The sequence below is a fragment of the Merops nubicus genome, unplaced genomic scaffold (genome assembly GCF_000691845.1).
Source record: "Merops nubicus isolate BGI_N331 unplaced genomic scaffold, ASM69184v1 Scaffold22001, whole genome shotgun sequence".
Taxonomy (NCBI): Eukaryota; Metazoa; Chordata; class Aves; order Coraciiformes; family Meropidae; genus Merops; species Merops nubicus.
In genome coordinates this window covers 1-17,459 of record NW_008589275.1, presented here as the reverse complement: position 1 = coordinate 17,459, position 17,459 = coordinate 1, and the positions used below count along the sequence as shown (strand labels likewise).

At 43.0% G+C, this 17,459-nt stretch overlaps 1 protein-coding gene across 1 annotated transcript; it reads right to left on the bottom strand.

Moving 5' to 3' along the window:
- Positions 1-14,367: 14,367 nt before the first annotated feature.
- Positions 14,368-15,294, bottom strand: INHBB (inhibin, beta B; the record flags this gene model as incomplete). The annotated part of the gene is made up of 1 exon (XM_008949560.1): positions 14,368-15,294. A coding segment is annotated over one exon (776 nt), but the record flags the coding sequence as incomplete, so codon positions are not given.
- Between the last annotated feature and the right edge of the window lie 2,165 nt (positions 15,295-17,459).

Here is a 17,459-nt window from a genome sequence, read left to right as displayed (position 1 = left end):
CACAGCAAAGTCTGGTCTAAACATGTTGTTGGCCAATAAAAGGGGGGAAACACGCTGCCAGTAAACATTTGCGTGGTATGTCTTTGAAGGCTTCAAGGCAGACTAAATGGAATAATTGTGAAGATGTATTATTTATAATACAGCAAATCTTCCCCACAAGATATAGGTCTCCATTAATCTAGTACCCAACTGCTTTTAAGTGCATTTTTTAATGTGTTTACCCTGCTAAGGGAGTTATGTTTTATTATCTCCATTTTGCATTTGGGGAATTGAGGTACTGGGAGATTAATAGATTTGCTCGAGGTTACATAGCAAATCTCCGGCAAAGCACAAACGCGGTCAAAGTGTCCCAGATTGTTCTTCTCCACTGGATGTATCCATCGATATGCCAGGACACATTAAAACATCAAACATCTCTCATGATGCAACTTTTTCCTGTATAAAAAGTAGACTGATCTCATGTGAGCAAGCAACATTGTATTGGAGTCAACAGAAGTTCATCTATTTACACGAAAGCTGAAGAAAGGTCTGGAGCTGTTGTTGAAATATCCTCACTTTTCTAGCTATCCAGTGCATTCAGCCCAAATTCACAAATACCTTTTCACTAGCAAAACCTGCTGCATCTGGCAAAGAACCTATTCACTGATACAATTTTACCTTTCACATACTACCATTTGAGGTCAGATACTGCTTTGTGTCTTCCCCAGGCTTAGTGGAACTGCGGAGGGGCTCAGCTTTTAAGTCTGTCCACATACCAAAACTGCTAAATACAGATTTGGGACCCTCTCTATGAGACAATGGTTTTCTAGATTGGTTTTCATCTTGTATGTGGAGAATTAGTAGAAGATAACACCTGGATCTTCCACAATACCCTGAAAGAGCAAGCCTTCTGGGTGAATGGCTTATGGGATTCCATAAAAGAAAACCTCTCTCCCCATGTCCCCTTCACCAGCTCTCCACTAAATCAACCTCCCTGAAAACAAGACCTTTACTGCTTTCTAGCCCACAACGGAGTTTGGGGAACCGAGAATACTTCAAGCCCCTCTCCCCTATTCCCCAAATGCCAGCTTAGTCCCCTCATCCAATTGTTCCTGGGAGGAAAAGACCTCAATCAGTGTTGTAGCTTTCAAGAGGATGATGTTTCTCTTGATTTGCAAGCTCCAGTTTAAGTCTAAGTGGAATTCAAATGAGTAATAGAGCCGATAGCAATGGGAGCAGGATGCTTTGTGCCACATGTGCCCTTGTCAGCACAAACTGAGATGCCAAAAAACCTCCCTGTCCCACCACAAAAATAAAAAAGAACAAAGGGCGCTGCATAAAGCACCTTGCCTGGGGAAGGCAGTTTTGGGAGCTTAGATTATTCATTTCCAAGACTAAAAAGCCCTTTGGTGCAACTATGTGAGTTGAGCCAAAGGAGCTCTGTGGAGAACACGTGAGACTGATGACCTGTTTCTCATCAGCATGGACTGTGGGCCCACAAAAAAAAAAAAAGTGCCAGAGCTCAGTAAGTTTGTTCCATGAGTCATCACACCTAAGTCAGCCTCATGACTAGAGCAAAGAAGATTTAGTCCTCACCGCAAAGCTGCCGAAGAGCCCGTGATCAGGTTTCATTTAGCAAGTGGGCAGTACTTGCTCACAGCAAGGGTAGGTGTTACTTTCCATTCAAGATCAGGAAGACACACAGGTAAACAGCAGCAATGCACCTCCCACCTGCTCCATGCCTCAGCTTACTTTGAATAAGGCTACCCCAGAAAGGGGAGGTGGTTTTGAGACAAAATACAACCCGAGGAACTCAGATATTCTTATCTTTCTTCACCAAGGTAAGCTCCAGATGCAGAGAATGCAATACACTGCCTCCAGCACAGCCTTGGATGCTCAAGACACGCTCAACATCCCCCCCACCCCTTAAAGATGATTTGGTATCAGATGTTCACCAGTGTTTTGAGCAGCCAAACAATGAGTTTTCCCACTGCTTCTCCTGCTAATGACGAGAAAATAAAGAATCCCCTAGGGAATTTCCCTTCATCTGCTCATGAGTGCCACTTCGCTAGTCATATTTATCTGACAAATCTTACAGATGGCTTGGCACGAGCTCACAACAAGCACACCATCTTTGGAGCTGGGATTGGCCGCCCAAGCCATACGATGCTTTCTGTGGCAAATTGGGCAAGCCCACAGCAGAGCCCCATACCTGCAATTGCTACTGGAGAAATAACTCCTAGCAAATTTACAACTTCATCCAGCTCTACTTCAGCAGAAGACACTGGTGAAGGTGATGGCATTTCCGACAGCGCAGCTGTCCTGTGAGGATCAGAATCTCTCGGCACAGAAGATGTTGTGCTTTGACCCTGACAGGAAGATATCCTGGAAAATTACTCCCATCGAGTCTTTTTCCTGCTGTTACTGTGCTGAATGCCTTTCTGATAAAGACAAATTCTCCCCATTAAAATAATGGGGAAGAGAATACAAAGACCCATCTGCAGACCACATTTTCAGAGGAGTTTTTGTTTGTTTTCCAGCATCGTTTGTGAAACTTTGGTTGAGTCTTTTGAGCTCTTTCCAGATGTGTACTTTCCTCATGCTATGTACCCAACTCTAATTCCAGTTTGAAAACCATTTGACTCAAGCAAATGAATAGCAGGATTTAAAAACAGATACAAATAGTAAAACTTGGGCTTTGTACAATCTCATAGGCACTATAGATGGGACTATGCAAACGCAGACCTTTCTAATCCACCAAAAAAAATGCCCTTAAGACCTGTTCAGAGTCAGACTTAAACCCATAAAAGCCAGGAAATTCAGAGATAAGCCTGGTTATCTGGATTGATATTTTGTCCTCAGTTCACCTTTTGGGGCAAATGTTAACGAATGCGTTTGTTTATTCCCTACAGTTCTATATAGGGAATACCAACAATCTGATTTTATGGGAGGAGGTGAAATTTTTTTCTCCTTTGTGTGTGTAGGAGTTGCTCAATATAATTTATTCTCTTTCACAATAAGTCTTTACAGCTCCTCGATCCTTTTAGAGCTATACAGGGTCTCTCTTGTAAAGCTTCAGAGAACAGGCCTCGGAGGAAAATCAGTTATTACAGGAAACTGGGATTTTCAGTACTCCATAGTTTCTCCTTCTCATTCATACTGAGCTGGTATTCCAGCACACACCCTCATCCAGAGGCTTTTCACAGAGTATCTGAACCCAGATCTCCATAGGCAACATGAGACCAACTTCTCCAGTCAAGACCAGAGAACTGGAGCACACAACACCTCTGGAGAACAAGCCACATGTGCCTGCTGCAACAACCTGCATAGCAGAGTTGCTACATCGAGGCCAAGCAGAAGAAAGGCCATACTGGTCCATCTGGTCCAGCGTCGAGTCTCCTGTAGTGGTTAGACAGACAGAAAACAGTAGAAGCAAGACAACCGCTCACACTATTTCCCCTCACATTTCTTCTAGCCTCCAGCTATTTTCAGATCAAGGTATTTCCTAAGCCAGATGTGGGTTTTAGTTACTTAGAAATTCTCTATGCATTTCTTTACACAAACTTGTCCAGCCATCCTTTGAACCCAAATATGCGTTTAGCCTCCACAGCCACCTTTGGCAGTGAATTCCTTGTTCTCCATGCAACTAGTAGTGGACACATCTCCTTTTGCTTGCTTTGAGTCTGGCTTCTTTCAGTTCATTTAATGACATTAACTGATGTACTGCCACAGAACAATCCCTGCCCACCTTCTGACTGCTATTCACTGCTACCCCACCCCATCCCACCAACACCTCCTCTTCTTCAGGCTGTGGAGTTGTTCCTCACATGTAAACCATTCAACTCAATTAATTATCTTCCTCTCAACTATTCCAAGTTCTGCTATGTTTGAGATGAACAATTCAGAACTGCACGTGCTATTCAAGGTAGTGGCAAATATGGCTGAAGTACAAAACCATCTCTTTTTCCTTTCTTTCCAAGCTGCTAGTACAGCCCTTTCACTTCACGTTCAGGAAACTATCTTTCCCATGTTAAAGGCAGGATGACGTAGCTAAAAGGTTTGTTCTTATTTTTATAGGAAATCTGTGAAGTGTCAGAAGTAGACCAAAATCTACAGGGCCTATTTCAACACAGGCAAGAATAGTGGTACTTTTCCCATGTTGAGTCTTAGCCCTGGTGACTTGGCCAAATTCCAGTTTGGACAAAATTCACTTACAACTTTTTTTTAATTGTATGAAGCGGTCTTAAATTTAGTTATAAAATTATATGCAGCACTACTCTCTCACCCCACCAGTGACAGATACCATACCAATACATAATTTGGGTCCTGTTACTTTCGGGAACACATCTGAACTCCCAGGTGTACTCTAAGCAACACAAGTCCTTAAGTCCTGACACGCTCAGACCAGAAACTACAACTGTGAAATAAGCTTGCAGTAGAAATGTTAAACAACACTCCTGGCCACAGCTACCTTTACCCGCCTGAAGAGCACCATACATCATTGCTACCATCAGTTGTTCTCTCCCTCTCCTCAAAATACACAGTATAGATGAGTTTAGCCTAAGCAAAGATGTCTGTAGCATAAGAAGGCAGATGTGGCTGAGACTCTGTGAAGTTTGCTGAAGGTTGTGCTATTGCCAGCTAATTTGATGTAAAAGATATGCAGATACTATTGTGATGGGCAGCCCTACAAGCCTGTAGGATAGATAAAATTTCCATCTTTGGCAAAATTAATCCCTGGCAAAAATGGCACTTTTCCATCAAAATCAATAAGGTTGCACCTGTGAATGCCAGCTGTGAATTGAGTCCATGGTTCTCAAATGATGTAAAGTGCTTCAGGAGGAAAGATGCTATATTTAGGTGCTATATTATTGCTATGTAGACATTTTCATAACCCCTAATTATGGGGCTTTTTTTGCAAGCTCTGTAGTATTAACTGGATTGGATAAATATATAATTAGAGAGTGTTTCAACATGCACACTCTTGATGCTAGAAGCTTTATCAGCTCTTTCTTTCCTTCATGATCTGTTTTGCTTTTCTTTTAGAGCTGTTTCTATCAATTATGGCAAGATTTACTCAGAGCCCCAATAAAGGGTCACTGCAAACATCATAGTAGAATAGAAGAGAGCTATGTTTATGTTCCAGACACTTTTGGGTTGTCATTATATTACAACATTACCAGCAGGTAAGCTGATCAGACCAAAAAAAAAAAAAAAAAAACCAATGAAACCCAAACCAACAGAACAGCAACAATAAACTTTTCAGATGTTCCCTGACCCAAATTCATTTATAGGCCAAGGGTTTCTAGTCCAGCTTTGTCAAAAGATCTGCTGCCCAAATGTTTTCTGGATCCTACTGCTTCTGCCAGTGGAAAGGAAGACCCAAGGAAGCTCTTCATATCCTGCACAGTGCCAGGGATGCACAAATGGCTTCAAAGATCTCTATCTAGGATGTAGAGACACCCTTGCCTAAAAGAACAACTATCCTAACAAATTACCAAGTTAGTTGACACAAGTTAACTTTTTTCCCAGCATTCTGCTTCATCAAGCTAAATGATACCATTAACACTTAAATCCAACTAGCCCTACAGGACTGAAAAAAAAAAAAGCATTTTGCTTTCTAAGTGTTGATGAAGCCTGTATTACCACTAGAAAAAAGAAAGCCTTAAACAAATATACTTCTCCAATCAGGCATTGTTAATAAATTATTTGTCAAATTGTTTCAGAAGTATTATGAACATTTTCCTCTTACACCAGTTTACAAACAGTGAGAATTTGAGAAGCTAAATTACAAGTATAAACACTTCAAACCAGAAGTTAATAATAGAAAGAATTAAGAACATTGCTAGAGTGACATGATATGGATTCTGTATTATTAAACAAACGGCTCACAATGGTGTTATGACATGACTCATAATGCTTGATGCCATGAACACACTGCAGAAAAGAACAATAGCTGCTATCACCAGCCACGGGGATACACAGAGCACAACACCAGGAGCTCGACTGGTGACTGATCCAACGCAAGGATTTTGTCTACAAGCCAACAGGATAAATTCACACCTGGTGCAAACAGGCACAACTGAATGGAGGCTTATGGAGTTGCAGCATCTTCAGCTAGGGTCTGATATTGCACCAAAAGTACTATGGGCCTTTCTCTGTGCAGTCTTGCAGCCTGCTTAGGACTGTAACTGACTGGGGAATTCTGATCTGGTAGGATTTTGAATCTGCCTTCCATAGGTTTGAATAACTGAATCCTGCCTTACATTAGTATCAACAGATTTTTAAGCCCAGCAAGTCACAGAGAATACCTGAATTGTTGTAATACTCAGCATTGTCATAAGAAAGTCTGCTAGAGACAAAACTGATGTCCATCAGCACATGGAACATTTAGCATCCTTTTTTTATTGTATCTGGTAACTGTGGACTTCAGCTGGTGACAATGAAGAAAAAGATTGCTACAAGAACTAGCATGTTCACAAGCTAGATAGACAAAGCATGGAATCAAATCCTGGGATGCACTTACAGTATGTGCTTCCCGTAATTAAAAGTTTATTTGTGGCACACAGAGTACAAAAAGCTTTCATTTGGAGTAAAACTTAAACATAGCTTTACTTTCCCTGCTTGATGCAGTAACCCAGTTCAAGGGAATATGGTCTGGAAACAATGTTCTACAAGATTCACGTGTCTAAAATTGTCAAGGGGAAGAAAAATGAGAACAAAGTAAGGGGAACCCATCCATAAAATGAAATATAGGGCTTGATTCATTGTCACGCACTATTAACATAGTGATTCCATCAGTGTGCTGTGCAGCTAATATAAACAGAGCAGGCTTAAATCCTGAGTCTCAGTGTGTATCACGTAGTTAATAAGAAACTCTTGGCACAGGGCGTTAGGTGGGCTCCACTCTGCCCAAGCCCCACCCAGCAGTAACCAGCATAGGATGCATGGCCCAACTCAGGATGCACGACCAGGGTGCTGTGATGTTCCGGCTCTTCCTCAGCTTTTACAGCAGCATTAGAGAGCCCTGGAAGTTCTTCTAAAGGCAGACTCAAGGTTGCTCCAAACTGTGCTAAAGACCAAACCAGTTTCTGAACAATTTCAAAACATGAGTTGATCAAAAGTGGTTTGCTGTGATCTCTTGGATGTGGTGCTGGCTGGAGCACAGCCACATCTGAGAACAGGCTGCCTTCTCTTCAGCCATCACAAGGGCACCTACATACCACACACTTAATCAAGACAACATACTTCAGATGAGGTACCCAAAAGCCAAGAAATCTAGTCAGAACAGTGGGTAGCTACCTTGCACTACCTCCAATCTATCATCAGGATTCCCCAGAATACATTTTATTACAGAGGTGTTAACATGGCAGAAGTTGATTTGCTTAAAAAAAGCCTTGCATTTCATGTCTGTAAGTGTTTACACATAAAACGGGCACTCACCCATGCAAACATGCCACCCTAGTCAAGGCAAACATACACAATGCACACAAGACATAAATAAATACCTATGAGTCATCGATAACCACCTTATAAATTACACAGTCTTACAAAGTATCACTGCTAAAGATAATTCATACAACTGGATACAAAATACACACATACAACTCTCATTAAGGCAGGTAAGAGTTGTTTGTTTCCTTCAACGAGGGCCCAAGGCCTTAGTTTACAAGGTGCTGAATTATTTTGTAAGCTTGGAGTGCCACAGCTGTGGGCCTATTCCAAAACCTGACCCAAAAAGAAGCCGTGAGAGCGCAACCATGATTACAGAGAACATAGTGAGTAAGAGATGGGAGAGAGAGGTCCAAAAGCCCAGCCTATTCCAGCTCACAAACCTCAGATCTAGTAGCATCTATACCCCTTTGTCCTCAAACAGATATCACTTCAGCATCCACCTCTCCTACCTGGCTCCTGCTGCGCTGCCCAGGACTGGCTGCCTCATCACCCCGGCAAGGAGCGAAGCTCCGGCTGCAGGGAAGCACGGCCTTGCGGCTCCTCCACAGCTCGTCACAAACCCTTCTGTGGGAATGGGCACAAGCCACTCCATCCAGCAAAGCCAGGAGGGACAAGATCAGCCCTGCAGCCTCTGCTTGGGCAAAACCTAAATGCCACTTTAGTACCACTTGACTGACACAGCCCAAACAGCATGTTTGTTTTGCTGACACGTAGGTTTAAGTTTGCTTCTCAGCCACATCTTCTTTCCCCTTGGATACAATAGTCGTCTTCATAGCACTTATTATAACATATTGCAGCAATAACGTGCAATTATCCTCAAAAACAAAGCAAAAGCTCAAGATAAAAATAACAGCCACTGAGCACACTTACCAGCTGGAGGAAGGCAGCGAGGCAGCACTAGCTGCAGCCCTGAAATGGCTGTACTGGAGCAGGTTCCAGCTGCCTCTCCCGGCCGGATTCCAAAGGCCAGTCTGCAGGAGGACACGGGGAGGTGGACCCTCTCCAGAAGCAGGTCCAAAATGAGAAGGCTCAGGCAGCAGGCCCTGCAGAGCTGCCAGAGGCTGTGCCTCACCTGGGCTATGTGCCCTTTGCAGCTGGATCCAATGACTGCCTTGGGGCCAGGCAAGAGCTTGAGACCCTCAGCACCGGGGAGGGCTGCTCCATCCGTTAGGAGAGGACCATCCTGGGTCTTCCTTGATGGTGTTGTCTGACCTAGGGAAACCAATACATCTCTCAAGCTTTCTTCTTGCTCTTTATTCTGTTTTGCTGGATATGCTTATTTTGACTTTGCCCACAACAGGCTCCTCTGCCCATGTTGACCCCTCTGTTTCCAAGCTCTCACAACAATGTACCTTTTAAAGCAAATTACAGTGGGGAGGGGGGAAACAGTTTCAAGAACCAAAAAGGGGAAGCCGACAAATCTAATAAAAGTATTGCCTTAAAATTCTCAACGTCAGATCATGAAGATGGTGTATCTGGTAAAGTTTAAGGAAGCTGTATGCACAACTTACATTTCTGATGGCTTCAGAGATCTCTCAGGTTATATGGCATGTGTGTGAAAACTTGATGTCTCTGCTTTGTACAAGAAAGACTGGTTAGAGCTGCATACATTCAAGGAGGGCCTCTGTTGAATAGAATTGGCCAAATCAGATTAAAAACCCAATATCTATGATGAAGGCTGCAAACTGCCTGCTCGGAGAGGTTCCACTGATGTGAACCAGAAGTTCCTTGCATGTGGTCAGGCCCTAAATTTGATACTGGAATTTAAAAACAAATTAAGATTCCCATGTAATATTGACTTCTTTTTTTTTTTTCCAGAGTAAAAGATTTTACAGCATGGAATGCTATATGCAGTGGTTACATGAGTCCAAGTAATTGTACCAATTATATAATTTGATATAATTGCACTAATTACATAAACACATAATAATGAAATATAAGTTATTCCAAGAGCTAAACTGGAAGAACTTTAAAGAGCCTAAATCTGCTCCCACTTATTCTAGTACAAATCAGAAACAATTCCATTGAAATCAATGAAGTTACCCAAATAAAATTGGCCCCTACCATTACAAACAGCCAGGTAAATCCAGTTTTTGGTTCAAGGGTATTGGCTGGGTGAGCAAATGAAAGCTACCAGAGTATTTTATACTGATGGAGATCACTAGTTCCTGGCCAAATTCCAATGCATGCAGGGAGATTGTCCCTGTGTTCATGACCAAGTTAGGTATCTTCTACTCTTGTCCTGATGTGTCATGAAGCAATCATGGATTTTGGAAAAAAAAACAAATATTATTTTTAGAAATACTGAGAATAAGCTGGACTAAATCAGGATTTCAAGAAAACTGGATTCAGGTGTGTCTTTAGTTACATTGGTAGTAGTTTGAATTACATCTGCAGGCTTTAGGAGACATAACTGCAGACTGACACCAGTATTAACAGAAACAGACTCTCCTCTTAGACAAAACCTTGTATTTTTGCTCCATTTTGCAAAACATCTTTTCGGCCCTTCACAGTAGAAATTACTCTAAATGAAAATTCTTCTTAAGATGGATTCATTCAGTGAGGGAGTTTCCCCTCTTCTCCCATGGCAGGGGGAATGCAGCAATTAATGCCAGCTGCTGACTTCATCTCACAAGTAAAAAGCAAAGAAGGTGAGAGCTGGCAATTTTGGAGCAGGTGTCTATTATGTGTGGAAATAAATGATATATGCAGAGTTAATCCACTAAGTGCTCTGTTGCACCACATCATGACAGTCACCCTGTTCACACTGTCCTCATTAATGCTGGTGGGAAGCCAGGCGCTGGGACCAGGGTTTTGCCTGTGTTAGAATATTTTAAAGAAATAAAATTTTCCAGCTGCAGAGATTGATTCTGCCACATGAGAGAAGACAATTATTTAGCATTTACAGGACCAAATTCAAAGCCTATTGGAGACAAGAGACACCTAATCACCTCACGGTGACAGTGGGGTTGGATACAACCCTGCTGGTTTTTTAAGTATGGTACCTAACCTGGAATAAGGCAATGAAATTGGATGCTCAGGTTTCTAAGGATAGGAATGACGGATGGGAAAGTAAAGCCCAAAATTTTCAAAAAGCAGCCATCAGACTTGGGCACCTCATTTTCCATCTGCCCAATTTCAAAAATGCAAGAGGTGGAAGCTGCAAAAGGTGGAATTCCTGTAGTCCTTTGCAAAAAGTTGGCATGAGCAATAGCCTTGTCACATCTCTGAAAAAGCAGGCCCAAACAGTGTCAGGTTGGTCCCACAAAATTAAAGACTGTTGAAATTTTATTTCATTTTAGTCTTAGAAATCTGTGTGACAGGTTGCTGTTGGCACCAGGACTCGGGAATGCCTCACTATCTGCAGCATGCCCAAAGCAGTGAGTGACTCCACACTGCAGAGAACTCAAAGTGTGTTCTGTTCAGATCGATTTCCAAAGACTGTTTCGCATAAAAAAAAAAAAAAGGACCTGGCAACCTGGACTATGCTCCAGCTCTTCCCACTCCTGGATGATGCCCCTCAGATCATACTGATTCATGCTCTTCTTTGCATATCTATTTCTGCCCTATGACCATCAGGGCTGCAGCTGCAAATAGGGGCGCAGGGAAGGCGGGGGAAAAAAAGTTGTGAAAGCTTTTAACCAAGAAAAGGGGTGCCCTTTGCCAGCCTCTGTCAAAGAGCTCAGGATCCAAGGTTTGGGTTTGTGGTAGGATGCAGAGCACAGCCCATTCCTGCCCCTTGCTCCTGGCCAGCCCAAGTTCATGGCTTCCTGGCTGCCAGCACCTCCCTGCTTCCTGGGGCTGCAAGTCCAAAATCCCATGCGGAGACACCCTGCTCTCCTCCTGGGCTAGCACAGGAGTCTCAGTGTCCGATGCAATTCCTGGCTTCAGCCCCAGAAACCAAACACTTTCAATTATGAATGAAACCAAACTGGACCCAGCCTCCAGGGCCTTGCATTTCAATGGACAAGATTTCTTCATACAGCCCATTTTAAAAGTGCAGCCTGGTCTTACTCATAATGATGGTGTCATATTAGATCTGATGTGCCTTCAGACTGAAGAGGTGTGTATTTGCCACTGATTCAAGGGAAATTTATTGAACTCACCAGTAGCATGGTTGATGCAGGGAATGACAGGAGAGAAGGTGCTAAGAGATGGAGCGGGAGCAGCAAGTGGTGGCTTTGACAATAAACGTGCAGTTCAAAGTGGAGAAAGCTCTGAAATTTAAAAAAAAAAATTGGTCTGGAGGACAAAGTTCTGTGCAGCAGGTAATTTACAACAGCCACAGCAAATTGCTCCTAGAGGTCTCCAGAAACAAAGCCATTTATCCCCAGTGCCTGGCTTTGGGGTGGAGTGGGCAAAGCTACAGCTGAATGTGAGTTACAACTAGAACCCATTTTTATTTGCATGGACTTGCTTCTTCAACAATTTCCAGGTCTCAGAGTCATATCTAACACTAGCTAAGTTAACAGAGATCCTTCTGTCAGCTTCAGCTGGCATTTACTCAGGTCTCCAGGAGGAAAAATTTATCTGTAAAGATCAATGAAATCAGTATCTGGATATATGTGCAGATGATGAGAATTTCTATGAATATTTGTCAAAAACTTTGTGTCTTGTTAGGAAAAAATATGCATTTTACTCAGAACCCCCTCTCCTTGTTGCAAGCTAATTAAAAAGAAAAAAAGTCATCAAACTTAACCTTTTTTTTCCTGGAAGTGCTTTCCACCTTATTTTTTTTGCTTCTTGTAACTGATCAAGGAGTGACCTAGAGAAGAAGTTACATTCTTACACAGCAGGTGAACCAGGAACTTGCTGTAAATGACCTGCAGGTATGCGGAACAGCGTGGTTCCTGCGCCCGCAGCCCCTGCACTGCTGCAGACAGGGAGAAGCAGATGCTTACATGTAGAGACGACAATAAAACTAGAATGTAACATTTTTAGGATCACAGCTGAGCTCTCAGACGAGGCTTTTCTGCAATGACTAATACGACTACAGTCTAAAGAGACAGTTTGCTGTCTGCAGCCACATTCAGTCCCGAAAGTAAGCAACTTTCTCCAGATGTTACACACTGAAGAAAAAAAAAAAAAAAAAGAAAATCACTTCCAGTTTTCAATTTTTTTATTTATTTAAACTGTACACAAATGTAAAATACTTCCACAGCAAATCTAAGTGAAAATTGTTTGGTTTAAATTATTATGGAACAGAACCTAAAAGGAACTTTATTAAATAAACATAAAAATTGGATTTAAAGAATGCACATATTGTAATGTATTCTACAATAGTATTTTTTTTTCACTCTACATTCCATGTGCGTATGGTATAGAAAAGACACTGAATAGAACAAACAGAATCCATTTTGTACCCTGAAACAATTGGTAGGCCTTGTGAGGGATTGCTCAGTATGACTACATGATATATGATGGCTTTGCCATCTCATAAAAATTATAACTAATATGTTGGCCTCTTTGGTTCCAAAATTTATGTATAATACATTTAACTGTATTCATTTTTTGCTGCTATAAAAATAACATTTTTTTCAAATGGCAGTTTTTTGACTAATCATGCAACTAAATCAGTGCAAACATTAAAAGCAATCATTCGCTTTAAAAAAGAAGCAAAAGATTTAATTTCAAGTATAAAAAAATATAAAAAAGTCATATCATAAGTCCAGTTTTGTCTAGTATGGGTCAACACTTTAAATTGCATAGCTCATGCGGCACCTGTTTACCTAGATAGTGAGCAAAGATAAGTGCACTATCAAGTACCACTTTTCAAGGCATTGAAATTTGCAAGTGCTATTATACGTGCATTCAAGCAGTTTGCAAGTGCTATGCTGTATCATTATTTTCCGATCTTTATGGCCATCCTTGACACCTCCTGGTAAGGAAATTGAAAGCTCTCTTCTCCTTTCCAAGACTTGTTAAAATGTTCCTCGCCCGTTATTAAACGCACTGCATTTTTCAGAAGGTCTCCACTCCGTTACTCTCACCACTCCTCGTTAGGGTTCATTGGTTTAGCCGTGGTGGCGGTGGCTTGTTTGCTCCCCCCCACCTGATGTGTCCTTGCCGAGTCCCCCGTTGAAGAACACGGATTGCAACTCCAACGTTTTGTTCTCTGAACAGTGAGAGATGCCAATGGTCAACACGGTCCAGCTACAGTACTGGATGCCCTGTTCCAAGACACGGCGGGTGTAGCCATCCACAGGTTGCTAGCGGACAGTTAAAGCATCGGATCACACCAGCCCAGCTCGTGACTTCGCCACGCTCAGATGTCAGAAATACAGCAGCTGCTCACACTTCTGTCCCCTTTTCTCTCTCTCTGATGGCACCACGCGATTCCTTACTGGAAGTGCTGTAGGAAGATGCGGGTATCTGTGATGTTTACTTTTAGATAACTTTAAATTAAGAGGCAGTGAGCACCTCCCACAGCAGGTGTTCTACAGCTTCCTGTTAGACCTAAGAGGTGACGGTCGACATTTTTTTCTTTTTTTTTCATTTTCTAAGTTGGGTCATTTTGACACCTGCGTGCAAGAATACCTCGTGCTCTCGCAGTCTGTGCTTTCGCCTGAGCAACGGGAGCTCATTTCGGTCTGGCTGCGCCGGCAGGCGGGGAAACAGCTGCTCAGCCGTCCACTCGTACTGGCAGGCATTTAGGTCCGTCGTCACTGGTCACTGACTTTCTGTGCTCGAGTCCCTCTTCCGAGCTGCCTCGTGTGTGTCTGTGTCTGTGTCTCTGTGTGTGTGTATGAGCGCGTGTTTGTGTGCATGCCCACATTTCATGTGTGTGTGTATGTGTGTGTCTTTAAGATATTTCATAGCATTAACTTATAAGTGGTAGAATATATAAGTGTCCAAGATCCACAAACTGCCACTGTCCTGACACCAAAGTGAAATGGTTCTTTTTTTTTCTCTTTTTTTTCCTCTTTTTTTTTTTTTTTTTTTTTTGTCAAACTTTTCCACAGTGACTTTCCAACACTGATGCCTGGATACACAGTGAAACTTCCTCCAACACCATCTCGTATGGGAATGTTTCTCTCTCTCTCTCACCCTCTCTCTCTCTCCCCCCCCCAAAACACACCTTAAATCAAGCACAACCACATTCTTCCACAATCATATTGGGAACGTCCCTTTTCACAATGTTGTATTCATCATCAAAGTACAGCATTGACATTGTGCTAAGTTTGGTTGGAATGCAACAGGAGTTCACGGTGCCCGGGTTCAGCCCCCGCATTCGGTACTGATTCACGACGGCGGTGTGAAAGGAGGAAGCCGACCCCGGGACGCCGGCCAAGTAGGCCGGGCAGCTCCCTTCACAGTAATTCCCATAGTAACCTGATGGTGCTATGATCCAGTCATTCCACCCAATGAGTCTAAAGTCAATGTAAAACTGTTGCCTGCAACATAGATTGGTCCTGCCATCGCACTCCAGGCCTCTTTTCCGGATCCTGTGTTTGTTATCGGCGAGGCGGGCTTGCACCACTAAAAAAGGCCGGTGGGATTCCTCCCCGGGGTCCACATAAATTGGCAGCACTGAATACTCTTCACAGCCCTCACATTGAACATCCAAGTTCAGTCTCCTTTCTCCTCTCTCAAACAGAGCCTGGATCGCCTCTGTCATGGGAAAAGTGTGCCAACCACTTCTTTTGAGATCAACTTTCTTTTCAACCACATTCCACTTGTTGCTAGTGTCCGGGTCTTGGAAATAGACTTTGACTCTTACTTTTCGCCTGCTGCCTTTCTCTAAGACATATGGAAGCAGCTTCAAGTAAAGCCACAGGCTGGCTTGAACGACAAACAAGTTCTGGTTCCCTTCATTCGAGATGAAGAAATAAAGGCGGACTCTAGATGAGGCCAGATCGTCTGCAAGATAAGGAGAGATCAGCAAGATTAAGTCAAAAAGGAAACGTTAGCTCTTGTGCCTTTCTGGATGCAGGGACAACGCTCGAGCACAGCAAACCAAGGGAGCGGCAACGGGGCTGCACTGGCCAGAAGGCACGAATGGAATCACATATCCCCAATTTGCAATCAAAATGAATTGAAAAGGGACTTCCCACAGCAACGTCCATCATCGGGCTGTAGTTGGATATGTCAGATCCACAGATACCAGTAAGAGCTCTTCTCCAGAATAAGGTTGTGGGGTTTTTTTTTCTAGTCATCCAGCTTTAAAGATGCTACAGCAGCACCTTAAAAAGACCAGTACTTGGACTCTGCTAGCTCATCGGTTTAAGAAGTTTTAACCTTCAGCTACCTGCCAGTTCTCACAGGGAGATCCCTTTCAATAACCACTGAAACGCCAATGCCTAACCAATGACTTTGTTTCGATTTTCACCTCTTCTGCTTGATATTTAACAGAGAAGATTCATGAGGCCGAGGGAAAAACATTTCCGTAATGTGCCTGCCCGTCCAACTGATCAAGCTAACCCCCGCTTAGCCTGGTGGAATATCTGCTATTATTAATCATTTTGATCTCTGCCTTTTCCCCTGAAACTATACCCTCCCATGCAAGGCGAGGCAATGAAGCGGTCGCTCGCGCTGTAACGCCGCTACTGACTGTTCTCAATGCGCTTTTCAATAACACCAGAATTAAAGGAGCGAAATTGTCACGGAAAACCAAATGTCACCAACTGTCTGACATAACCCCTTATTTGTAAACAAAAAGAGCCTGCTGCATGAAATGTTTCAGAAATACCAGCGGCTCTCCTGAAATTTTGTACTTTAAGTCCTAACTAAATTTGGCGTAGCTGATAAATGTGCAAGCTGGCCTTTATGACAGAGACTGTAATTCTGGTCCTTGAATCAAAGCCTCCCAATCACTATTTAAAATAATTGCTGGAAAGGCATTTTTCTCATCTGCCTTTATCTATTTCGCTTCTTTCTGTACCAAGCCAAATGTAGATTTTTCTTCCTTTCCTTTCCCTGAGAATCTTCCTTATTTTCGACAGTCTCTGGACGGGATTTTTCACTTAAACCCGCGACTTCATTTGTAACCCTAGATGCTTTTCAAATGTGCATCCAGGGCCCATTTGGTACCTTGTAATATTTCAGTGACAAAAAATTTCACTCTGGCTATGTTTTACGTAAAGTCGATTTTGGAAGTGTTACAAAAGCCAGCAATTGATTGAATACCAAATGGAAGTACAAGCTCACCCCAGATCTCCCAACAACAGCCTGTTAAAAAATAATAAACCTAAAAATGTACGCTAAGGAAGCCTTTCGCGTGTTAGTAAATACACAACTTCTTTATAAACTGTGGTGACAGTGACAGGAAAAGAACAGTACAGTGTTGCTGCACCAATCTACATCACTTGTATTGTATGAGATTGTGTGTGCCCATAAATTTTGTATGTGAATATAACAAGCATATGTATAATGCAACAGATCTCACAGCTACTGTAAATGTATATGCCTTCGGTAAGTGGGAGGGTAGATAAAGAAGATGAGTGGGCAGTGTACAGGATAGAAGGAGATTTATTTTGTGGACAAACGATATATAGATGCCACAGCAAGATAGAGAACGAGAAAAATGAACCGAGCAACGGAGCGATGAAGGAAAGGAGAGATGGGCAGATAGACAGGAGCGAGGTAATTTGCAGAGAGATGGTGTTGTAGCCAGATGTGCAAAGTTCACAGGCACAGCGGTTGCCTGGATAAACTGCTGGAAAGCTACGCTGAAGGCGTTCAGTGATGCATAACTGGACAGGACTGAGATGGCTGGTACCGTGGGGATGGATGGCACAGTTAGCAAACAGACTGATGGACAGAGAGGTGACAGGCACGCTTGGCAGGAGGCTGTAGTGCAGTGGACAAACAGACAAGGCCAACACCACGAACGAAAGATAAATAAATGGGAAACGAACAGAAAGGGAAGCCGGGCGAATGCAAGCCTCGACAGATGCATGCAGTGAACCAGATGAATGTGCAGTGCAGGCAGACGAGGCGAGGGATGCGAGAGATGGAGCGGGACAGGCGGAAGAGGGGCAGTGGGACGCAAAGGGACGGAGGCGAGCCACGGTGCGGCCGGAAGG